At 38.0% G+C, this 27,113-nt stretch overlaps 1 protein-coding gene across 1 annotated transcript in view; it reads right to left on the reverse strand.

The window, feature by feature from the left end:
- LMAN1 (lectin, mannose binding 1) overlaps positions 1–22,570 on the reverse strand; it is a 31,434-nt gene extending 8,864 nt beyond the window's left edge. The window contains exons 1-10 of the mRNA XM_003827259.7: positions 22,155–22,570; positions 18,633–18,787; positions 18,442–18,549; positions 17,647–17,708; positions 16,332–16,431; positions 12,282–12,405; positions 10,685–10,743; positions 9,131–9,263; positions 1,972–2,165; positions 1,769–1,839 (exon numbers count right to left, since the gene is read on the reverse strand). Of these exons, the coding sequence (XP_003827307.1) occupies positions 1,769–1,839; positions 1,972–2,165; positions 9,131–9,263; positions 10,685–10,743; positions 12,282–12,405; positions 16,332–16,431; positions 17,647–17,708; positions 18,442–18,549; positions 18,633–18,787; positions 22,155–22,368 (1,220 nt within the window). The 5' untranslated portion in view covers positions 22,369–22,570. The remainder of the gene's footprint in view (positions 1–1,768; positions 1,840–1,971; positions 2,166–9,130; positions 9,264–10,684; positions 10,744–12,281; positions 12,406–16,331; positions 16,432–17,646; positions 17,709–18,441; positions 18,550–18,632; positions 18,788–22,154) is intronic.
- Positions 22,571–27,113: the final 4,543 nt, after the last annotated feature.

Below are 27,113 nucleotides of genomic sequence, written 5' to 3' on the forward strand. Positions count from 1 at the left end.
TGGGAAGATCATTTAAGCCCAGGAGGTTGAGGCTGCAGAGAGCTGTGATTGCACTACTGCACTCCAGCCTGGGCAACAGAGCTAGACCCTATCTCAAAAAAATAAATAAATAAATACATAAAAATAAAAATTAAAAAAAAAATCAGCATTTGGCAAAAACCACTTTCTTGTTACAGGCAAGAAACATCAATGGATGCTAAAATGAATGAGCAGAAGTTTGAAATGGATACTTACATAGTCTCAAAGTACCTTCTCCAAAATACTAACCACAAAGGGAAATACAGTAACTTTAAAGTAGAGATAGCAATAGGAAACCACCATAACCGAGTGATCACGGCCAACATCATCAGTAATATCTTATCAATCTTATATAATAATATATATAATTATATTATATAACATATTATAATATATAATATCTTCTTATCAAAATGTGGAACTTCCATCCAACCAAACCCAAATCAAAAGGTATTAACTGATTAATGCTCTTGGAAAATGTCAAGGTCATGAAAGACAAGGGAAGATGAACTACTGCAGACTGCAGAAGGCTAAAGAGAAAAAATAACTAAATGTAATGTGCGATTGTGGATGGGATCCTGGAATAGAATAGGCCTTGGTGGAGAAACTGATAAATTTTGAATAGGTCATTAATTTAGTTGATTGAATTGTATCAATGTTAATTTCCTGGTTCTGACAATTATACCATGGTTATGTAAATTAGAGAAAGATGGGTGAAGAATGTACAGAAACTTCCCATACTATTTCTGTAGCTTCTGAGGTCTAAAATTAGATCGAAATAAAAAGATTTTTAAAAAGGTTGCGTTATATGATCCAGTCTATTTCTAAAAGGATTCTATTCATTTAACTAAACTATTTGAAGAGCTAAACTATTCATCTAGCATCATAAATATTTCAATCATGAGTTCAGATTATGAAGATTTTTTAAAATGCAAAGAGAAAAATTGAAGAAATATAAATTTGCAGTTATAAGTTAAGTGCCTTTAATCTCTAGACATCAGGTATAATCACCTTCTGTTTGATCTAACCTTGTTTAATTCTCCAGTCCTAAAGAACTCACCTTGACATTCTTGTTTGTCAAGGGTTCTATCGGTTGGGACAGTGCTCTGAAATGTTAGGTTATGGAAACATGACACTATGGTTTGTTATCTCTGCTCCAGGCATTGAAAGCTATTAATTATCTGCATAAGTCAATCATTCTCATTAGAAATTTATTGTTCAGCATTCTAAGGACACAATTATCTCCTCTCTGCTCCAACTCTGTCCAGTCTCTCTGAGAGTAAAAGATGGGAATGAAAAAGAGGTAGTCACACATATTACGTTCAAAATGGTTTCATTCCATCAAAAAGAATTTCCTGCATCAGGTCTGCTTGTATTATAGTCTTACAATGCTACACATATTTATTCCTCTAGTACTTTTCATAAAAGTGTTATATATTATTTCATATTCTTTTTATATTTTATAAATATAAGAACACACCTGGCTCTGTCAAGTAACTGACAAATCTCTTTAAAAGATGCCAAAACATTTTTTCTTTTCCAGCTCTAAACAATTAAAAACTTTAGACATGTTTGCAGTTTTTGAATATTAAAAGTTGCTGTATTTATGGTCCCCTATTTGTAAAATGAATCTAGAACGGGATTCTTACCCTCATGCAGAAAGCTTGCAATACAGTGCTTGCACACCTAAAGTCACAAATTTAGGATAAAAAAATCACATAACACACAGACGCTACTTTTCCATACTTACTTCATTTCATTTACTTGTCTCAGAATCTCATGCTGAGTTTTCACAACAGTATCCAGTTCTTGTTGAGTAATCTGGAGGAAGAAACAATGACGAGCAAGCTGAATAATCCACATTCTATGAGCACATAGTACAGTTGCCCTTCTTCTTTACTTCCCTTCCAGCAAAGGGTAAATGGGGCACATCTGCATATTCTGCAAGCCCACCTGCCCATGCTGCCCAGGCATTCCTGCTCCTCTTTTAGAGATTTCCTCTGTTAAGGAAGAGACATATCTTCTCTGTTCATCAAGAATCATATCTAACTGCCGGTTCAGCTGCTTGATTTCAAGATGAATACGATTCTGTCCTTCAAAGACTTGTCTTAGCTCTCGATCTCCTACACTCTCAAATATTTCCTCCGCTGAAAAGGAAATAAATAAAAATGATCAGAGTCACCTACACATATGTAGTTTTTGAAATAACGTAAGTGACCAAAGTGCCAACATTCAGCAAAATTAGGACATCACCATCACAGTGGTACAATCTCCCAAACAGAAAATATGCAGATAATTAATTCAATAATGATTAAATTATTTGTTTTCTGCCATTTCAGGTGATTGAACACTTATTACAAACTGGGTTTAAATTTTTTTATTTAAAAACAATTTTTCTTGGATAATCTCAGGAGGGATCAAAATGGCTAACCAGATGCAGGTAGTATGTACCTCCTCCACGGAGAAAAACCAGAGTAGTAAGTAGATACTTGCATTTCAAATAGATTGCCTAGGAGAGAATGCTAGGATTCATCAGAGAAAGAAATGGGAAGCACCAAAATAAGGAGAGAGTTTGAGGCAGCTTGCCCAGCCAGGAGCTGACTGAGCACCAGAAGGGCTCCTAGATGGGAAACAGTAAGAGAGAAAACCCCAGGGCCTTGCAGTCCAAAATGGGCTTTTATGATCCTGGCTACAGGAGAAACCTCTGACCCACTAGGGCTGTGGGCTGGACATATGGAACTGCCTAAATATTGCACAGAGATGTTGCTCCATAAAGGGAAACCACATGGAATCCCACAGGCATTTGAGCCTACAACAGCTCCAGTTGGGCACCACTGTTGATAGCCTAGATACTGGGGATCTACAGACATGGCTGCAGTCGCTGCAATGTTCCAAGGAGAGAAGGGGGGACACTGGTCACTCCCATGCACCCCTAGGAAGGTCCCTCCTGCCTTGCTGAAGGGTGCTGCTGATACTGAGACATGAGTAGACAGCACTCCCCACAGCTTCTTGCCCATGCTGCTTGCCTGGGAGGGACCCTACCCTCTCTGGTCCCAGACCCAAGGTGAAATACTGAGAGTTTAATGGAGGGTTGTGCCCCACCCTCAGGGTATGTTTGGGCTGACAAGGCTGTAGCTACCACCTGCTCACGGAGAGACAGGAAACAGGCTCTCCTATGCATATCTAGGACAATACCCGCTGCCCTGCAATGGACTCTTGTGAAACTGAGATGTGAGCAGACTGCACTCCTTACAGCTTCTTGCTCATGACACCTGACTAGGAAGGGCCCTGCTCTCCCTGGTCCCAGGCACAAGGCACAATTTTGAGAGTTTCATGCTGGGCTGTGCCCTATCCTTAGTCCGAGTTCAAGTTGATATGGCTGCAGTTGTTGTCTGGCTAAGGAGAAAAACTAAGAAAATAATTGATGAGAGCTTCCCAAGTCTAGCAAAAGAGTTAGATGTCCAGATACAGGAGGCCCAGCAATCCCCAGAAAAATATATTGCAAAAAGGATTTCACTACAGCATATTATATTCAGAATGTCTAAAGTCAATGTGAAATAATTTTAAAATTAGCAAGACAGAAGTATTTAGTCACTTATAATGGAAATTCCATCAGATTAACAGCAGACTTTTCAGCAGAAGCTTTACAGGCCAGAAAGGAATGGGCATTCTCAAAGTGCTAATAAAAGAAAAAAAAAACTGTCAGCCAAGAATTTTATATCCTGCTAGAATCAGCTTCACAAATGAAGAAGAAATAAAGCCTTTCCCAGACAAGCAAATGCTGGGGAAATCCGCCATTACCAGACCAGCATGACAGGAAATGCTCAAAGTGGTCTTAAACATGGAAACAAAAGGGCAATATTCACCATGATAAAAACAGAAATATAAAATAAAAGTTCTTATAAAACAATCACACAGGGGAGGAAGATGTAAGAATCAAATGGCAACATGACAGAATTTCATCAAATGACAAAGACAAAGATGGAAAAAAGAAAGGAACAAAGAATTTATAAGACAACTTGAAAATAATGAACAATATGACAAGAACAAAGCCTCATATATCAATATTAATCTTGAATGCAGATGGATTAAATGTTCCACTAAAAGATACAGACTGGCAGAATGGATTAAAATACATGGCACAACTATATACTGCCTACAAGAAACTTACATTATTCATAAAGACACACATAGACTGAAAGTAAAGAGGCAGAAAGTAATAGTCCAAGCAAATGGAAACCAAAAGTGAGAGGAGTAGCTGTACTTATATGAGATAAAACAGACTTAAAAAAGAAAAGACAAAGAAGGTTATTATATAATGATAAAGGGATCAATTCACCAAGAGGATATAACAATCCTAATTTATATGCACCCAACATTAGAGCATCAAAATTCAGAAAATAATTATTACGAGACCTAAAGAAAGAGAAAGACAGTAATACAATAATAGTGGGAGAATTTAACACCACACACACAACACTAGATAGATCGAGACAGAAAAATAACAAAGAAACATTGGGCTTAAATTGGACTTTAGACCAAATGGACTTAGACATTTACAGAACTTTCTACAATAACTATGGAATATACATTCTTTTCACCAGCACATAGAAGACTCTCCGACACAGGACTACATATTAGGCCACAAAATAAGTCTTAGCAAATTTTTGAAAATCAGAATCATATCAAGTGTCTTAGACCACAATGGAATGAATCTAGAAATCAATACTAAGAGGAACTTAAGAAACTAAACAAACACATGGAAATTAAACAGCATGCTCCTGAACATTCACTTTGTCAATGAAGAAATTAAGACACAAATGTAAAAATTTCTTGAAATGAATGAAAATGGAAACACCAAACCAAAACCGAAAAAAGCAGTGTGAAGAGGGCAGTTTACAGCATTAAATGCCACATCAGAAAGTGGAAAGATCGCAAACAATCTAACATTATTCCTCCGCAAACTAGAAAAACAAGAACAAACCAAACCCAAAGTTAGCAAAGAAAAGAAATAACAAACATAAGAGCAAAGCTAAATGAAATAGAGACCAAAAAAATTAATAAAGGATCAACAAAACAAAAAGTTGCTTCCTTGAAAAGATAAACAAAATTGATAAACCACTAGCTAGACTAGGCAAGAAAAGAAGAGAGACGATCCAAATAAACAATCAGAAAAGTAGAAGGAGACATTACAACAGATTCCACAAATACACAAAAGATCGTCAGAAACTATTTGAACACCTATATGCTCACAAACTAGAAAACCTAGAGGAAATGGGTAAGTTCCTGGAAACACACAACTTTCTGAGATTGAAACAGGAAGAAACAGAACTCCTGAACAGATCAATAATGAGTAGCAAGACTGAATCAGTAGTAAAAAAAAAAAATCTCTTAACAACAGCCGGGACTAGATGGATTTATAGCTGAATTCTATCAAACATATCAAGAAGAACCAATTCTCCTGAAATTATTCCAAAACACTGAGGAGAGAATTCCCCCTAACTCATCCTATGAGGGCGGTATCACCCTGATACCAAAACCAGACAAGGACACAAAAAAATAGAAAACTACAGACCCATATCCCTGATGAACAAAGATGCAAAAATCCTCTACAGAATACCAGCAAAATGAATCCTACAGCACATCAAAAAGATAATACAGCACGATCAAGGTGGGATTTATCCCAGGGATGCAAGGAGGGTTCAACATATAAAAATCCATATATATGATACACCACATAAACAGAATTAAGAACAAAACACATGATCATTTCAACAGACTCAGAAAGGACATTCAATAAAATTCATCATCCCTTCGTGATAAAAATCCTCAATGAACACACCTCAACATAATAAAGGCCACATATGACAAACCCACAGCCAACATCACACTTAACAGGGAAAAGTTGAAAACATTCCCTTTAAGAACTGGAACAAGACAAGGATGCCCACTTTTATCACTCTTATGTGTAATAACATAATACTAGAAGTCTTCACCAGAGCAATCAGGCAAGAGAAAAAAAATAAAAGGCATCCAAACTGGAAATGAGTAAGTAACATTATCCCTGTTTGCTAATGATATGATCTTATATCTCAAAAATCCTAATGACTCCACCAAAAAACTCTTAGATTTGATAAATGAATTCAGTAATGTTTCAAGATAAAAAATTAATGTACAGAAATCAGTAGCATTTTCATATACTGATAATGATCTAGCAGACCAAATCTAGAAGGCAATTCCATTTACAACAGCTAAAAAAAAAAAAAAAACCTAGAAATATATTTAACCAAGAAGGGGAAAGCTCTCCATAAGGAGAACTTCAAAACAACGATGAGAGAAATGGTAGATGACACAAACAAATGGAAAAGTATCCCATGCTCATGAATTGGAAGAATCAATATTGTTAAAATGACCATACTGCCCAAAACTATCTACTAGTTCTAGACACTCCCAATCAAATTACCAATGTCATTTTTCACAGAATTAGAAAAAAAAAATCCTAAAATTCATATGGAAAAAAAAGGAGCCCAAATAGCCAAAGCAATGCTAAGCAAAAGGAATAAATCTGGAGGCATCACATTACCTGACTTCAAATTATACTACAAGGCTAAAGTAACCAAACCAGCATAATACTGGTATAAAAACAGACACATAAGTCAATGGAACAGAACAGAGGACCAAGAAATAAACCCACATACCTACAATCAACTGATCCTCAACAAAGTCAACAAAAATATACACTGGGGAAAGGACACCCTATTCAATAAACGGTGCTGAAAAAATTGAATAGCTATATATAGAAGAATGCAAGTGGACCCATACTTCTCACCGTATGCAAAAATTAACTCAAGATGGATTAAAGACCTAAACATAACATAGGAAACCATATAAATCCTAAAAGAAAACTGAGGAAAGACTCTTCTGCATATTGGCCTAGGTAAAGAACTTAGACCAAGTCCTCAAAGGCAAACACAAGAAAAACAAAAATAGACAAATGGGACTTAAACTAAAAAGCTTCTACACAGCAAAAGAAACAATCAACACAATAATCTAACCTACAGAATGGGAAAAAATATTTGCAAACTATGCATCCAACGAAGGGCTAATATCCAGAATCTACAAGGAACTCAAACAACTCAAGAGAAAAACAAAAAGCCCATTAAAAAACTGGGCAAAGAGCATGAACAGCCATTTTTCAAAAGAAGACATGCAAGTGGCCAACAAATAAATGAAGAAATGCTCAACATCACTAATCATCAAAAAAATCCAAATTAAAACCACAATGAGATACTATCTTACACAAGTCACAATGGCCATTATTAAAAAGTCAAAAGACAACAGATGTTGTCAAGATGTGGAGAAGAGGGAATGCTTATATGCTGTTGGTGGGAATGTAAATTAGTACAACCTTCATGGAAAACAGTATGGAGAATTCTCAAAGAACTAAAATTAGAATTACCGTTTGATCCAGCAATCCCACTACTGGGTGTTTACCCAAAGGGAAAGAAATCATTATATCAAAAAGATACTTGCACTTATATGTTTATTGCAGCCCTATTTACAATAGCAAAGATATGGAATCAACCTAAATGCCCATCAACAGAGAACTTGATAAAGAAAATGTGGCGTGTGTGTGTATATATATGTATGTATATACTATAGACTACTACTCAGCCATAAAATAAGAATGAAATTATGTCTTTTGCAGCAACATGGATGGAACTGGAAGTGATTATCCCAAGTGAAATGACTTAGAAAGTCAAATACCATACATTCTCACTTATAAGTAAAAGCTAAACAATGGGTACACATGGACAAATGGAGTGGAATAACGGACACTGGAGACTACAAAAGGTGGGAGGGGAATGAAGGTTGAAAATTACCCATTGAGTACCATGTTCATTAGGGTGAGAGTACACTAAAACCCCAGACTTCACCACTATATGACACAAGCATATAAGAAATCTGCACTTGTACTCTTCCTAAATACATAAAAAGTTAAATAAAATTAAAATGGAAAAATATTTCTCTTTTATTACACTGTGTGATTCTACTTATAAGAACAGGCAGAACTAATCTACAGTGATAATAAGAATAGTGATGGGCTCTGTGGAGAAGGTTGTTGACTTTAAGGAGGCATGAGGGAACTTTCTGGGATGATAAAAATGTTCCGTGTACTGATCGGGGTGATGGTTAAATGGGTATACACATTTGTCAAAATTTACTAAACCATACTTTTCAAACACTAAAGTCAGCTTCAGGATATACTCACAAATTTTATGTGATGATGTTTAAGACAAATTCAAAATAAGAATGACCTTTATGTTTCATTTTTAAATTCATTAAGTCTGACTCATACTGTTGATCATTAAGAGAACTGCATACTACATAGAGTTCAAATGCTAGCCACAGCCTTTATTAAGTACACCTTTGATCACTTATGCTGACTGGGAACAATTCAGATAAAAAGCTAGCAGATAATATAAATTCCCTCAATTTGGCCTTAAAATGTTTTATTTTTGACATTAGCACACTCAAGTTCTTAATAACATTGGGTTAGACTAGTATTTTATAATTTTCAAGTATACAGTCCAGGATTCTATTGAGTAGTATGGGGAGGAGAAGCAGATATGTCACATTACTTTCATAACAGTTTTGATAGATTTTAAGGATTATCTCCACACTATAAGGTAATTATGTGTCACTAAAACCAAAAACATACACTTTTGATGATTTCAGTCAAAAAATATTTACTGAACCTGAACTACTAGGTTAGCATTGTTTTGGATTTATTTTTAGGCTTAGTGGTCACAGCAATGAATATTAACAAAATCCCTGTCCTCATGGAGCTTTCACTCTAGCGGTCCCATTCCTCCAAATAACCATGGTACTCTTTATTTCATACATGACTAAGCCACATTCTCACTGGTAAAAATGCCAATCTCTTGACTCTTAAAGACTAAAGATTTGCTCCTAAACTGTTTCCAGAAATCACTTGGAATGTGCCTGTTCAGAGAGCAGGGATGAGCTAGGCAACACAGAGACTCAAGCGTCCATGATCAACAGCCTCAAGCCCTGCTGCGGCACCCATGTCAGCTTTGCAACAACTCACCAGGCTGCCCTTGGAGGTCGGGGTGGCCCTTCTGGAATTCCTCTTTTTTTTTATCCAATTCTTGTTGAAAGTGCTCAAATTCCTCCTGATACTTTTCTTTTTCCTTTTCCGAAATTTCTTTATCTGGTGTGGGCTTTTTTTTGGAGTTTTGGAATAGATCATTAAAAAGATAAGAAAATCATTAAGATATCTCTATACATGTTATTTTTCTCATTTTAACTCTTCTACCACTAGCGGAAAGGTTAACATAAAAACGTATTCCTTCTTTACTTAAACGATAGCAAATTACTCTTTTTTTTTAGAGACAAGAGTCGCGCTCTGTCACCCAGGCTGGAGTGCAGTGGCGTGATCTCGGCTCACTGCAACCTCTGCCTCCCAGGTTCAAGCAATTCTCCTGCCTCAGCCTCCCGAGTAGCTGGGACAACAGGCACCTGCTGCCACGCCCAGCTAATTTTTTTTGTATTTTTTAGTAGAGATGGAGTTTCACTGTGTTGTCCAGGCTGGTTTTGAACCCTTTAGCTCAGGCAATCCACCCGCCTCGGCCTCCCAAAGTGCTAGGATTACAGGCGTGAACCACCGCGCCTGGCCCTTTTTTCTTTTTTGAGATGGAGTCTTACTCTGTTGCCCAGGCTGAAGTGCAGCGTCTTGATCTCCGCTTACTGCAACCTCTCCCTCCCAGGTTCAAGCGATTCTCCAGCCTCAGCCTCCTGAGTAGCTGGAACTATAGGTGTGCACCACCACACCCAGCTATTTTTTGTATTTTTAGTAGAGATGGGGTTTTGCCATGTTGGTCAGGCTGGTCTCAAACTCCTGACCTCAGGTGATCTGCCCACCTTGGCCTCCCAAAGTGCTAGGATTACAGGCATGAGCCACCACACCCGGCCTACTCTTGCCTCTAATAATAACCACTACCATTTACTGAGCACTTGCTATACGTGCACTGTCTCAATCCTTCAATATCATGAGGTGGCCAGTACAAACATTTCTGTTTTAGCAATTAAGAAATGAAGCGTGGCCGAGCGTGGTGGCTCACACTTGTAATCCCAGCACTTTGGGAGGCCAAGGCAGGCGGATCACAAGGTCAGGAGATCGAGACCATCCTGGCTAACATGGTGAAACCCCGTCTCTAGCAAAAAATACAAAAAATTAGCCGGGTGTGGTGGCAGAAGCCTGTAGTCCCAGCTACTCAGGAGGCTGAGGCAGGAGAAGTGCAGTGTCTTGATCTCAGCTTACCGCAACCTCTCGCTCCCAGGTTCAAGTGATTCTCCAGCCTCAGCCTCCCGAGTAGCTGGAACTACAGGTGTGAACCTGGGAGGCGGAGCTTGCAGTGAGCTGATATCGCGCCACTGCACTCCAGCCTGGGAGACAGAGCGAGACTCCGTCTCAAAAAAAAAAAAAGAAATGAAGCATTACAGAGGTTCAGTGACTTGCACAAGACCATATAGCAGTAACTGGCAAAAACAAGATCCAAACCTAAGTTAGTCTTCCGAAACATTCAGCTAAAAGGTAAAACCACTAAACTGATAAAGTTTTTGAAAAAATGTGTAAAATTACCGGCTCTTTTCCAGGTTCAGTCAACTGGAAAGTCAGAAAAGAAAGGACATCATGGTCATCTACAAATTAAAAAAAAAAAGTCTGAAAAAGTTCCACAGGAGATTACTTTTATCATTGTAAATGTATTTTATCAATATTTATTGCTTTAAATAACAATAACCAGTGAGGGAATTGACAAAAATTAGCACTAATTTGGTAAAGGCAATGGCACTCTGTGAGCTTAGAGACCAAAATTCACCTGAAAGATTTATATTAGAAATAATCCAAAACTCACTTTTTAAAACCCTAAATCAGAATATTTAGCAGTGTTTAACATATAATAGATGTTTAATCAATGTTTGATAAGAAATGGACAAACAAATGAAGGGTCAAAAGAAGTCCAAACTCCTTATTCTGGTACCAAGATCCTCCATGGTTTCCCACAAATCTCCTTCATGGACAACGTCCCAGACAAATGAGAGAAAATCCTGGTCTCCACATACTGCCGGGTACCTATATGTCTCTGAACCTTTCTTAGAGTGCATACCACTTTTTGTCTTACTTTCTTATTTGTTTCTCTCACATGGAAGATATTAATAATTTTATCTTACCTAAAATCATATCAAAAAATCAAATTCAAGCTGTTTATGCTAAAAGCACCAGCTCAGCAAATCAAACTTCCTAACCCTTAACTAAAATACCAATCCTGGCTAGTCACATCCACCAATCAAGAGCAGTTAATATCAATCGTACAGCAATCTTTATGCTTTGTACTGTTTTTACGGAATCTAGAGATGTAGACAGATTAAAAAGAAAACTATAATACTGTAGTGTAGACTAAGTAACTTAAGAAACTGTGTTGTGTAACAAGGCACTGAACCTGGAGTCAGAAATCCAGGCCGAGTCCTGCCTGGGGCTTACCATCAATCGGCCATACGATCTTCAGAAATTTATTTCACCTAAAATTTGGCAAGTTCTTCTAAAAATATGGAAAATAGGATCTTTCCTCCCTTCTTCTCTGGGTTGTCAGGAACAATCCATGTATTTGAAAATATTTAAAACTACAATGTATCATATAAACATAAAATGTCATTGACGTTGAATGGTAATTTATCACCTTATGTGGAAAAAAATGGTAACTATGGTTTTGTTTAAAGTTTAGTCACCAAATAACCTTTCCTTAGGTTGCCAAATTCATTTACATGTGATGTGACAATGATCAGGATCCTAAAACACTTGGCAATTACCTTTCTGTGGATGTGACTAGCCAAGACTGCTATTTTAGTTAATTGTCATGTGGTTTGATCTCCAGCCTTTAAGCCTGCTGACTTTGATAGCCTCTACTTTAAATATGTCTCCTTCACTATAAAATAGCACCCAAACTGATGCTGTAATTGACACACTTGTATACAGCCCCAGTTAACTGTACACCTACTGAACAATGTAAGTAGAAAATTAGCAATCTCAACAGACCAAAAGACTGGCACAAGAGGTGATGGGAAAGTTCCAAACAGTCTTAAAAAGTTATTAGTATAAACAAGTCTACATATCCCTAATATACTATTCCCAATAAAACACACCTCACAAACTTTTAATATCATCAGACTGCAAGATTTACCTGCAAGACCTCCAGTTGCAGCAGATATTCCAAAATGCCCTTGTGCAGGGATAATCATATTTTCCACTTTGGCACAAAATTCATAATCATTTTTATCTGGTGTAAAGCCATTATTGATCATTACCTAGAAAGACATATCATAGCTATAGCTTTTGCAAAAGACATTAGAAAATAAATTTCAATCGATCCATTTTATGACTACTATTCAGTTTTGTTTCATTATTATAAAGAGTAATTTTAAATAACGTTTCCTACTTGGTGTCAATATACAATATATTTTACTTAAAAAAATGAGTTTTGCCCCGCTATGTGTCAAAAGTTTAAAGAGAGAAAAATCTGATAACTTTCTATGAAAACCTTTCTAAAATGGAATATGGTTCGCCTTCTCTCAAGAAGACCTAGGGAGTCATCATTACTCCCTTGGAATGGTTCATGCAGCAGAGGGATCAGACTTGTTCTCAGATCCCAGTGACAGCTAAAACCAAGAGGTTAAATTTACAATTTTATCTGCAGCTGGTTGAGAATTAAATAGATTGTCTCAACAAGTAGTGAGCTCCTCTTAATTAAATTAGTGAGGTATCTGGACTGTCACAGGTTAGCAGAGAACAAAAGTGACAGAAGTCATACTGACAAGGCAGAGAAGGAAAAAACTAAAAAGATGTACGTTTCTACTTTGCAAAATGTATATTTGAAGGAATGACCCTAAATTTCTTAACAGAATCTTAGAATCCTAGGCAAGCACAGGAATCCACCTGACACATGAATGCTTTTCTCATTATCCCAGTCAAGCAGTGGTTCAGCCTCTTCAGTACATTTCATTTCTAATAATTCTCTCACGAGTCCCACCCTAAACAACAGTCACTGAGGTTCAGGGTGGTTGCAGGAGAAGGCCCATGGCACCAGAGTAAGGGAACTTGTGTCATTACTTCTAGAGTCAAAATTTTGTCAGAGACTTAAGATTCAGTCACATAGGCAAAATGTTCTGGTATTCTGTCCAAATTTTCAGCAAGAGAATAAAATCTGTCAATATGAAGAGTTACTCTCTATATACTGTAGAATGGAAACATGTGAACTAAAAATTAGTTTAAAATAATTAATTTTACAAGATCATTTAGCATTTGGTTCATATTAATATGTTTCCTGTGATTAGTAATATTCCTATTTCATTTTACATCATTTACAACTGGTCCTCCTCCACAGAGCCTTTTAAATTAGAATCAACAATCAGGAAGTTATTTGCCTTTGAGTCTTAAAAAGACTGTAGATTATTACATTCAAATTACAATACTAAAATCCTCCAATTGTTCAGTATTTTTTTCCTTGAATTCTAACAAACTGAAAATCCAGCATGAGTCTTCATTGTCTAGTTCCAATTATTTTTATTTATTTATTTTTTTTTTGAGACAGGGTCTCGCTCTGTCGCCCAGGCTGGAGTGCAGTGGTGTGATCTCGGCTCACTGCAAACTCTGCCTCCAGGGTTCACGCCATTCTCCTGCCTCAGCCTCCCGAGTAGCAGAGACTACAGGCTCCCGCCACAACACCTGGCTAATTTTTTTGTATTTTTAGTAGAGGCGGGGTTTCATCGTGTGGGCCAGGATGGTCTTGATCTCCTGACCTCGTGATTCGCCCGCCTCGGCCTCCTAAAGTGCTGGGATTACATGTGTGAGCCACCGCGCCTGGCCCCAATTTTTTTTTAAAGGACATAACACATTTCATTGTACTGTGAGTTAGCAGGAATGTTAGGAAGGACTGTAACTGAAAGCCTAGGTACAAACTGTCCGCTGATTATTACTTCTTTATGAGATCATCAATAACCCTCCTTATTCACCTTATGGTTTCAAACCATTGTTAAAGACTACACTTGCAATATTTAAGATCTCTTGCTTTGACTGTGTTTCCCCCACCAACAGCACTTATTGCTTTCAACCTCCTCTTACTTTGTTTTTCCCTCCAATGTGGAAACAACTGGGACAAGATAGGGTGCAAGTACTCATGAAAATAAATACTTCTTGAGTACTTCACATTGGCACAATATTAGGAACTAGGAGAAATACAGGATATGCCTATTGTGAGAAGTTTACAATCATATTGATAAGAAGAGATATACATATAGTTAATAAGCAAATCAGTACAACCTATCTCAAGGCCAAATAAGCATTAGAGAAAAAAAAATACTCTAAGAGTTTAGGGGAGACAGATCATTATGAGCTGTTTAGGAAATGTGATGGAAAAGGGATCTGAATTTGTGTGCTCAAAGCTAAGTATGCCTTTACCAAGTAGAAAGAAAAGGAATTATTACCAGACTGAGCAGATGTACAGAGAGGTGAAAACCAGTAAGTAGCAGTCACGTGTCCAGCCAGTCTCTTCAAAATGTGTACCTGAAAACACTAGCTCCATGATCACTCATAGACATTACGTGAAAAAAAATTCCATAGTTAAGTCAGTCTGGGAAATGTGAGGTTTAATACAGGTTTATTTATCCTTTCTTTATAAAGGATCCTTCATAAAGAAATCTTTAATGTGCTAATATGCAGAGTAGTGCCCAATCTCATCAATTGTGGAACCCTTTTTGGGGAGTACATTTTGCAAGGCTATTGTTTTGGAGTGCTGCCAGGGCTCACAGCCTCACGGTGTTGGGTCACATGGACAGTCTGCACCCACCATGCTTGATGTCTGGGCTTTGCTACATGCAGGTAAGCAAGACTTACTGATGACTCTAATGAAACTGTACAGGGTGAATAATTATAGTGGAATTCAAACCCAAGCTAATCATAATACATTGGACACTTGCTCTATTCTAAGGTCTCTAAATTAGCTTGGAATTAAGACTAAGCCAATACAGTTTTCCACAGAACTAACTTTCTCAGAGATTTAGACCCAGGAGTGTAAGTCTAGCTCATGATTTAGGTGAAAGAAAAATTCATACACTATTTTTTTTACTTTTAAGTATTATATAACCAGGTATTAATGGCATCTTTAAAAAGCAAAGTTTACAATGCATAGTGATCTTAGTTATCATAACTGCCAGTTAGATATCTCCACCTATATATTATGCTAACCTCAATTTACCTACAACTAATTACCAACCCTCTGATTTCCCATTCCTCCCCCAAACAGATAAAACACAAACAAATGTGCTGCTTCTTTGCTAGTAAATAGTACCAATTAGCTGTCCAATTGGCTATATTCAGGAACTCTCCTTGACTTAACAACTGTGTTCACCCCTAACCCCAAGAAAACTAGTACTAAGAATACTGGGACCTAAGTCATCTTTCTAAATTGCAAATCTGATAATTTCACTTCCCGCTTAAAACCCTTTAAACATTTTTAAACGTTTCTTATGGGTTAAACTACAGGAAGCTGTGCAAGGCCTGTTACTGCCCTTTCAACCTCACTGCTCACTGATCTCTTCTATCTCCCAGCCATACCAAACCACATGCCTTTCCAAAATATTTCAAGCTCTCTCAAGGGCCTATGCCTGCTTTCTGTGCTTGGAGTACACCCACTCACTCGCACACACACACACCCTCTTCCCCCAACTCCCAGGAACTTCCTGATCTCCCTGTAGGGCACAGCTCAACTCTGAGAAAATGTTCCTGCCCTTCCCCACCTCCACCTGGCAGTTACAGGATTCTAACCACAGGACCGCTTGATAATGTCTGCAACGCAGCATTTATCACACAGCATAGGAATGCTACATTTGTGTGTCCTCTGTTAGGCTATAAGCTCTCTGGGGAGAAAGTCTGTCTGTCTTACTCATATTTGTATCCTGAAGGCTTGGAGATTATCTATCTATCTATAGATATATATATCTCTCACATGTGCTATACAGTAGGGGGCTTAAACATTTACCGACTAAATGGAAACATACCATCAGGGGTTTACAACAGATGACCACTTACACTGAGCTTTGAAGCCACCTCTGTTCTCTTGTAAAGAGTATGTAAGCATATCCAAATTTAAGTGCATTTAATTTCTATCAAAAATTCAAAATGAAAAGTGATACTGTAACATTGTTTATTTGATTCTCTCTAAATAAATGTTACTTACTGTCAATGTTTTCTGGTAATAGGTAATCTTTGCTCTGACAGGATAGGGTTTATTACGAAAGTCCCTCTGGCAACTTGCTAAAGCTTGACTAGCACCATCACTATAGTATAAGAGAAAGGAAAACAAACAAGACACTCAGCTTTTCAATATTTAAAAATTCAGGAAGATTAAAATAATATCAAGTTATGAAAAAGTCTTGAGATATTTTATGTTATTTACTCAAAAGACTACATGAGACTGCATGAGACTAAGGCAGTGAATCTCTACCCTAGGGCAGAACATGAATCACTCACTGGGCTTTTAACATGTAGATTCCACTCCAAATCAACTGAAGCAGAATCAAAAGGAGGTGGCCTAGGGACCTCCATTTTAAATAGCTCCATAGGGAATTATGATGAACTACCAGGGCTGAAACTCACTAAGGCAGAAAAACAGTAAACAGGCACATGGATAAGTCACCTTTCTTACAGTTCACTGGTTAAAAGCTATTTCCTCCACAACAAACACATGAAAATAAAAAATGTACATACCTAATTTATATACATTATAAATATACAGTCATCCTTCAACATCCACAGGACATTGGTTCCAGGACCCCTGTGGATACCAAAATCCTCAGATGCTGAAGTCCCTTATATAAAATGGCACAGTATTTACATATAACGTGCACATATCCTCTTGTATACTTTAAATCATCTCTAGATTACTTATCACACCTAATATGATGTAAATGCTTTGTAAATAGTTGTTACAATGTATTTTAAAATTTGTATTCTTGTTGCATACACAAAATAATTTGTATTATTTGTGATCTGCAGTTGGTTGAATCCAGATACGGAACCCACAAATACAGAGGGTTGACTGTACTGAACACTTAGAATCTCTGCAAACCACTGAGTCTTTAAATAACGCAATATTGAAGTTAAATAAGATGGCATAAATTGCTTAATCATCAGCCTTAATAATCAAGGCTCAACTTTATTTTTTAAAGATCTCTTTTAATGAAGATAAAAATGCATGATTAGTGGCATCACTGAGAGCCAGGAACAGTCTATAAACTTTCAAAAGTTTATTATTAAATAATTTGAGGTTAAATTAAAAACACATACCATCTTTGAATCTGAGATGGTCCACAGATAGAACTTCAGAACAGAACCAAATAAAATAAAACCTTTCTACCAAGTTACAAAATATGTCTCAAGAAAAAGAACAGTATTTTTTTCATTTGGAAGGTGTTCAGATTTGAAACAATGTATTTCATAAGGATTCCAAAAAGAAGCTGAAATCAAGAGTAATGTAAAAAACACACACTTACTTTTGATGGTCATAATGGATTTGTCCATTGTTGCCTATAATTACTATAGCAGGATTATTTTTCTAAAAATAAAGAAAGCATTTTTAAAAATGTCTTTAATCAAAGCATTCTACATCATTCTTGATGTACTATGAAGTGACTTACATATCTAAGATTCTAGGACTCAAAATTTTAAAATAACCTGGCCTTGGCACTCAAGGAATTACTAAAGTTCTTTAAATTGCTAACAATAACCCCTGAAAATTAATAGAGAAACAACCAGTTGATGGGAAGATCATCAACCTTAAGGCTGTTAAGCCACAAGCTAATGTTTCCAATTTGTAAGTACATTTTGATCTTAACTGTTTTAGGAGAGATCATCAGAAAAATTGGCCCAATCAAAAAGAATGATTAACATATGACCAGACATGAATATGTGAGCTAGCAATAGTCATGCACTTGGATGTTCTTATGTAAGTAAACTGTTAGAGTCTTCTAAACACTACTGTTTTCACCACCTACGTCTAAGGATTTGTATTTATCCATTAAATAGGGCCATGGGAGCAGGGGTCACTGCAAAGTTCTGAGAGTCAGGGCTCTACTATGCCCTCAAGCTGACGTATAAAAAATCATGCACATGTAAATTAAACTGATACATTCCTAGCTATATAAAGACTAATTATCATATTTACCATATAGCTTGGGGAGTTCTGTACTATCAAACTGATGAAAGCACTGAATAAGCTATTATTTCTCATAGCCTAACTCTGTTGATAGATATATTAAAGTGGGTAACAGTCCTGACAATAAATATACCTTTCCATCATTGTCAAAAGAATCAAAAAATATTCCAACACCATTCCACAGATCAGCTGATCCAAACACAGGGCCCTCCAAGCCTTGATTTTCTGCATACCAAATTGCCTGAAAATATATAATAGGGAACAGTTAGAGGCTAGTGGTATATGCATTTATGCACATTTTCTAAGTTAAAGAAATGATCATACTAGGCCATCAGCTCCAATTCGACCTCTTCCAGTCACTCGAAATGTCACCTCAACTTCCCAGTTCTCAAAGGCCGCTTTTGTCTTTGTCCACACTGAGCCTCTTTGGCTTTTTAAAGATGGTGCTACTCGAATTTGATCTGAACTTGGAATAGCATCTAGAACAGAAATCAGGGGAAAAAAGCTTTAAGTTATAATTAGGTAAAACTCAATGAATCATTTCCAAACTGCTAAATATACCTACAGAGACTTAGTAACCTGCACAATAATGATTTGGAAAAAATTTCATGTTGACAGTTTTAACTTTAAAAGTTTAGGGCTAACACCTCCCTTATCAAATAAAAAAAATTAAAGCTACACTCATACACTAAAAATTACAGGGACAGTGGGTGAGAGAAAGGGAATTATGACTTAAAGGCAACTATCTGATTCTCATAACATTCTTTTTAAAAACCTTAAAAATTTGTATTTTTAGAAAAGCTGCAACGTATTTTACCTGTTTACAAAGGTTAGAAAGCTCAGTGTGAAAAGAACATACCACTAGGAATCAAGAGACTTGTTCCTAGTCTCAGTTCAGCTGTGTGACTTTGAGCAAATAATTCTCTTATTCTCTTGGATTCACCATATGTTTACCTGTAAAATGAAGGAGCTAGGCTCGATCACTTCCATAAACACCCTAAAAGTTATATGCAAAATACTGTACTTATATACATTCTTCCATGGAGAGGGTCAACTGAACTTCAAAAAGCAATTCTTCAGAAGATTCTCAGAGAAAATAGTGATCCCTAAAACGGTGGTTTACATCTCCAGGCTGGGTTCAAGCCCCAGCTCTACTATTTACTAGCTGTTTGATCTGTAGGCAAGTTACTCCATTTCTTGAACAGCCTCATAGGTATTTAAGTGCCTAAACAAGTAGCTTTAAATGTTTCAATAAATGTTAGCTATTTCTCCTATTATTAGACTAGGTAATTACTAAAGGCCTATCAGACTTAAAATTTGAACAATTCTAGCTCTCAGATATTAACTAATTCTGAAACCCATGCTGGGAAATACAACTGTAACTGTAATATCACTTTACAGGTAGAAAAAAATTGACAAAAAGGAAAGCTGAGATACTTAGTACGATCAGTCACTGTTCACTGTTACTTACAAACATTCAAAGGATGGGGGTGTGGGCATCATGGAAAGAGACTGAACACAGAATCAGAAGACCTAGATTTGAGTTCAACTTCACTGACACTTACTACTTATGTATCCTTTTTCAAAAACCTTAACCTTTCTGAACATCAGTTTTTCATCTATAAAACAGATAACACCCGCCTTGACTACTAAGGATCAAATCAGAGAATGAAAGTGAAAGAACTCTGAGAGCTATAAAGGGTTACAAATTATCATTTTTTGCCCTTATGGCCTTAAGTGTACTAAAGGAACATTAGAGTTAAGAAAGAGAAACACCATAGATTTGGTCTTAATTCGGGGTTGAAGGTAAAGGGCTGTGTTTAAACTAGATCTTAAATTTCTCTACTTCTTTTTTAAAGTAATGAATTGCAGAGCAAAACGAAAAGAAAAAAATGATCAATGTAGTTACAGTGAGGCTTATGCAAAAACTACAGTGACAATGAAAGCAAGGGATGTCTATAGCAGAGATTCCCAGAGCCAATAGCCAGATAAATCATGGCTAAAACACTAATACTTTGTTTCAAATTCATTCTAGCCACACGGCTTTAATTTACTGGTACATTATCTTGACATTTCTGCAGCAGAATAGATTAGTTGGTTACGGCTCTGTAAAGGAAGTCAAGGTAGCTGATTTGACTAGCTGATTAACATTCCTAATTGGCTGATGTAGTGTATGTGAGTGTGAGAAAAAGAGAAAAGGGATAGAAGAACAGGCAGGCAGTGGAGAGGTGTAGAAGTGAAAATCTGTGAACAAATCCATCACCACTACTGAATAATTCATCATCATCCCACAAATAGAAACAAAAACTCCAAAAACTTGTGTCTGATATCATTTGCATCACCTTTGTGTATCAAGAATAGAGATACCTTGATAAGAAATGCCCAGTAATATACCCTTGCTGCATGGGCACATAATAAATGACTGCTGAGTAACGAAATAACTGCATTCTACTTCAACTACTTAATGACTTGGTCATTAAGTCAAATTAAAATCTATACCTTTCAATTACACATTAATTTGAGAGAAATAGCGCTTCCTAAAAGGGTGCTTCCTATTCAGTAATTACTTTCTAGAAATGAAACATTTTGTTTCAAGAACTGGATAATCTAAAGTGATGTTGTATAAAAACCTTATATAAAAGATTACTTATGGGGGAGGTGGGAGGGATAGCATTAGGAGATATACCTAATGTTAAATGACGAGTTAATGGGTGCAGCACACCAACATGGCACATGTATACATACTAACTAACCTGCACGTTGTGCACATGTACCCTAAAGCTTATAGTAAAAAAAAAAAAAAAATTAATCACAACAAAGATAGAATTCAAACTGCCAGAGCTCCTCATCTCATATAAAGGCATTTGCCACTTGTTCAACGGGTATATCTGATGGTCACTGAACAGAGCTTATGTCATGCCAAGTGCTACGATTGACTCCTTAGTCAGCAGTGACACATCAGCACTAAAAAGTGCAGATGTTTTCTTTCACGTAAGTAAATGCTCTAGCAAGGCTCTCTTATCTACAAAAGTGCCAAACACAGAGAGTGAATAAAATATGAACCCAAGATTATTTCAATGCTTCCAATTTTTTTAAAGGGCTAAAAATGTAATGCTATTCTTAGTCTCAGGTTCAGAAACAATCAATCCCTAAAAATATATCCCTTCTCCTAAAAAGTTACATAATGTGTTACTACAAGAGAAAAGATCAAAGACCACACCAAGTCACTGAGAGGAAAATGTGTAGTTCCAACAGTATAAGAATGTCTTCTGACATACAAAGACTTAAAAAATTACTCTAATACCACTATATGCCATCTCAGGAGCCGTCAGTGGGCATGGGGTTCGAGAGAAGCATTAACCATTGCTAACACCGGAGCAAAGAAATCGGGGATCGGGGGTGGGGGGTGGAAGCGGGAAAGGAAGTAAGGGGGCTTCTAGAACATGTCTCAGGTTGGGATGGCTGGGGGTAGGGCACATTTCTCCTAGAGACGTGGCGTTGTGAAACATGATACCTAGAAGCAAGTTTGAGTGCTAGGAAGTGTAGCAGGTAACCAAACACCTCTAGATCCAACGGAAAGTACCGACGAGATCAAAGAAGGGAAGACAGCAGGCGGGTGAGAGAGAACAGAATGGGTGAGGGAAAGACTGGGGGACAAGCGGAGGGAACCGTGCGAACCAGGAGGGACCCGGCGGAGGGGCTGCCAGGAGGGTCCCCTCCACAGCGCATATGGTGTGCAGCTGCTGGAACGGGAACCTCAGCACACCAGGGTAGCCGCGGATGAAAGGCGAAGAGGCAGCAGAAGGGGGAGAGGAACCCGGCCCCCAGCCCTCTGCTCCGGCTTACTCCCCGCGTGGGCCCAGAAGGGCACGGTCCCGTCGCTCTGCACCAGGTGCGGCCCCTTGAAGCTGTATTTGTACTCGAAACGGCGATGTGGCAACGCGGCCGCGGGGTCTCCTCCCACGCCGTCGCCCCGGACGAAGCGACTGAGTGACAGCAGCAAGGCGCAGAACAGCGGCCGAACTCTGGCCCGGAGACCCCTTTGCCTGGATCCCGCCATCTTGGATTCTGGAACGCGGAGGAGGGCGGGAGAGGGAGGGGCGCGGATGGCTGCGGATGGCCAACAGGGCGCTCGCTGATTGGCAGAGCCCGGGGGACCCCCAAGGGCAAGGGGTGAGCCCCGCCCCCGGCCTCCGCTTTCCGCGCGGCCGCACGGCCAGGAGCAGCTGTGGGCGGGGCCACGCGCAGGGGGCGGGTCGGGGGCGGTGCGGTCCTTAGGCCCCGCCCACCCTCCGGGGGTGGGGAAAGGACTCCAACCTTCCCTTCCCGCGCGGCAGAGTGCGGGAAGCGCCGATGGGTCCTTACCTGCAGGGAGCTTTCTCCGGCTTCTTAGAATACCTGGGAGCAGGAATTGGCTAGCCCTAAGACCTCTGGACCCAGCCTATACAAAACCTTTTTAGTATATTAGAAGAAAGGTGTTCCTTTTGATGTGACATCAGTTTTTCAGTGGCACAATCCCGAATGCTTATGGTCCCAGCCCACTGAGCTCTACCAAGCTGTGTTAGAGCGTTTCAAACTAGGAACCAGCACCCACGGGGTTGTAGGATGCCTTAGGATTTATAAGTTGGTGTCGGAAAGAGGGTTTCTGTGAATTTGTCAGCCAGCCTTTACATCTCAAAATTTAATTCCAAGAGCTTTCCAAATTTTGAAACCATGGCAATAGTGCATTCAAATGAAACTGACTTTGGTTTGGTTTGGTTTTGGTGAGAGGGATAATGTGCTATGGACCCAGGCGTCTGTAGAACCTGGACATTTGATATAGGATCGGTCTTCCACTCAATGAATACGTTCTATATTTTAAAGGGGACTCCTCTTTCCCTTGCTTAGGAAAAAATATCGTCAAAATATTCATGGTAATCCAAAGTTTTGTTTTTTCAAAAATGTGTCATATGAGTTTTTCAAGTCCAAGAAACAGCAGTATGATTTATATTGTTTTTACACATGGCTTTTTATTAGCTCTGTTCGTGTGGGCTACATGAACGCCACACTAGCCCTAGGGACTCAATACCCGCATTACTTAAACTTATTTTTCATTAACTTCCCAGTTTTGGAAGTTGAATCCCATCTTCGAATTCATGGGCCATTACTGTTAAATCTCTTTCTAGCGCTCAAATAAAACCTTCAAGTTGAATATGGATTTAAGGCTTTCCACCTGCTAGTCTCGAGATGTAATTTAAATGAAAGTACCATACTTACTGCTATCTCAGCAGCAGCAGTAACAAACATTTATCCACTGTATGGTGTATGTGGGTCATTGCCCTGGACTCTCCATGGTTTTAAACCCATAGGATTTAATCATTTTATTTTCTTTGGTTCTATCATTGCTCTGGCAACCAGCTCTATGCCTTGCACAGAGTGAAGATTCCATAAATATTTGTTAAACAAACATTAATGTTATAAAAATGGCAAACACTTACTGAGTGCTTTCTGTGTGTCAGTAACTGCACTAAGCCTTCAACATATGTTAACTTATTGAATGCTGACAGCAGCCCTCTAAGGTAGATGCCATTAATATTTCCATTTACAGATGAGGAAACAGAATCATAGAAAGATTAAATAATTTGCCCAATGTCACACAGTAAGTGGCAGAGATAGGTTTCAATTCCAGCCATTCTATCATTAAAGCCTTCAATCTTAAGAACCGTTTTATGTTAAACATTATGTATATTAAGTATTTTCAATTCATTACGCATGATTTGAACTCATGAGGGACCTGAATTTCAAGCATAATACAAGTAAATATTTGTAATTTTGCTGAACCATAAATGTAAATCTTTATGTTCTGTGAAGCCGTTTCTTAAAAAAAAAACTGTTTTATTGAAGCATATTATATAGAGAAAATTATGCCAGCCTTAAGAATGTAACTCAATGAATTTTTCCCAAAATGAATACCTCCCATGCAACCAGCATCCAGATTTTCTTTTTTTTCAAAAAACACACATTTCTAGAGTTAATGGGTGCAGCACAGCAACATGGCACATGTATACATATGTAACAAACCTGCACGTTGTGCACATGTACCCTAGAACTTAAAGTATAATAAAAAAAATTTCTATTGGGTATGTAACTAGGAGTAGAGTTGCTGGGTCATAGTAGATCCTGCCAAATTTTCAGAGTGGTTGTGCTAATTTACACTGCCATCAGCAGTATGTGAGGGCTTCAGCTGTCTGACTTTTTTTGTTAGCTTGTAGAAACTCTTTATTCTGAATACCTGTCTCTGCTTGGATATATACATATAGCCAATATTTGCACCCACTTCGTGGGATGACTTTTCACTCTCTTAATGTTGTCTTTTAGTGAATAGATACTTATAATTTTAATATAGCTCAATTTACTAGTTTCCCCCGTAAGGGTTTTTTGTGTGTCATGTCTGGGAATCTTGCTTGTTGTTTTGTCTAAGTTGTTAAACTTTAAATTTTATAGCATTTTTCCTTCAGAACTGAGAGCTTTTCGGTTTGAGTTAGATAAGACCATTTTACAAATAGCGAAATTGAGAAACTGGGCCTGGCAAACTGAAGTTTCAAGGATCAGAATGCTTTTACTCCAGGCCCCAGGAACTCTGGGCCAGTGAATTTTAAAATCTGTATTTTTGAAGTAATCCATGTAGGGGAAATTCCTTACAATTAAGTGATGTTTTACCTTCAGGGCAATACCATATTGCAAATTTTGTACAACACAATGAGGAGGGATTTCCTACTACCCTCTAGTGCCTGAGGCAATTTCCAAAAATTAAGCTCAGATTTTTTAGTTGGGAGGGGAATAAAAATTATGAGGGTCCCTCAACATACCATTGGTCCCTGCACAGAGCTGGAGAGATGGAGTGGCAGTACCAGGGCTTGGTTTGCTGCCTGATTCCTTATAACTATCTTCTGGCAATATCCATGACTCATTGCCAGCCTCTTCTGTGCTAGCAAAAAGTATCCCAAATGCCAGAAGATTGACAGGCCTGTCCCATTTATAAAACCCATGGATGTCTTCTAGCCCATAGCACAGAATGGTGTTTTGCTCTGGAGTGAAGAAGAGGCCAAAAAGCAGATTGGGAGATATCTTTTCTTTCTGGTCTTCCTACTCACAGGGAGCCCTGTGGATTAATGGGTTGTTTTTTTCATAATTGGTGATCAATTTCAATTTTCTTTGACCCAGATACACTCCCCTCATCAATGGCACACATAATTGTTGGCTGGAGTTGGGGTAAAATCCATGGTCTGTGAGCCACTCTAGTAGTCTTAAAATAGACCTCCGTTTTGCTTAAGCTAGCTGGAAAGAATTTCACTTAGTTACAGCAAAAATAGTGTTAAAACTAAGGTTACCATGCCAATTCATTGTTTGCATTAGTGGATTAACTATTTTTGGAGCCTCCTAATGACTTTGAATAAATTGTATTTGATAAGAGTAATGAAAACGATATTGTCTGCCTGCTTCTTCAGTGCATGATCATTCATTCACATGTGTTTGTTCTTATTCACAACATCAGACAATTAAGTGTTAAAACCGCTATACTAGAGGCAAGGCAGTAGGAATACAACTTGCTTGGGGAATTCAGATTTAACTTTGAACAGTTAGAAAATTATTATATGTGTTTTAATAAGTTGAATGCTTTAGGCTGCAAGAGCAAAAAAAGCCCCAATTCAAAGTGGCTTAAACAATAAAGAAATCTGTTATCTCACTGAACTGTAAGTTAGATTAGGACTGGGCCCAGGCAGTTACGACTAGGTTCTCTCTATCTTTGAAAAGTTCTGGTTCTACCTCACATTGACTTTGTCCTCAGGTTAGCTTCTCTCAAGGTTCTAAGATGTCAGATCTTCTTTAGGTTCAATGGGAGAGACAGAAAATCTCTTTCATCCTTGGATAAAATTTCTGCCTTTCATTCTGATTAGGTCAATCTAGGTTACATGTCCATCTTTGGAACATTAACCGTAGCCAGGGGAAGACCAAGCACTGAATCAGTTGCTGGTAAAGAGTACAAGATTACCAGCCTTGATTGAGAACAGTGGTTCTCAAACTCTAATATCATTCAGAATCACTTCTGGAGTTGGTTGAAACACAAATTTCTGAGACCCACATTTCTAGTTTTAGTAGGTTGAGAATAGGGTCTAATAATTTGTATTGCTAACAAGCTCCAGGTGATACTAATGCTGCTTATCTGGGGACCACACTCTGAGAATCACTAGTTAGACAAATCCTGATCTACCCTGGGACCTGGGGATGGAGTTAGCTTCCCCTGAGTCACAAGGGTTATGTGTGTGTGATGGGGAGTGAACGTATGAACTCAACTGGGGCTCAGTTCAGAAGGAGGAAGGCAGAAATGAAAGATCCAAATATAACCAACAGTGTGTCCTGCACAGTTAATCAAGAACATGATCATGCCTTATAGATTATCTATTAGGATTACAAAATGCAGTAGTGATCCAAGTTAGAAGGATATAATTATATGATAAGAACAAAGACTTTTCGGTTCAAGGTTATGCCATAGATCAAATAATCAGTTTTCAACCAACAGGGATACAATATATGAGGTTTCTAAGGAAGACGAACACAGAGGTGTACTGAACCACTATGTAGATAGAACAGCCACTCCACTCATCTCTTCTCATGACTTTATGGAGTCATTATTTTCTCTTCAAGTATAGTGCATAACTGCAAGGCAGAGTTACAAAGTGAAGAGTTTAAATTCTTTTCAGTAATGAGTTTAATTAGGGTCCTGTTTATAATTTCTACCAATAAAATTTAAAATATATTACAATC

This window comes from Pan paniscus, chromosome 17 (genome assembly GCF_029289425.2).
Source record: "Pan paniscus chromosome 17, NHGRI_mPanPan1-v2.0_pri, whole genome shotgun sequence".
NCBI classification, from domain to species: Eukaryota; Metazoa; Chordata; class Mammalia; order Primates; family Hominidae; genus Pan; species Pan paniscus.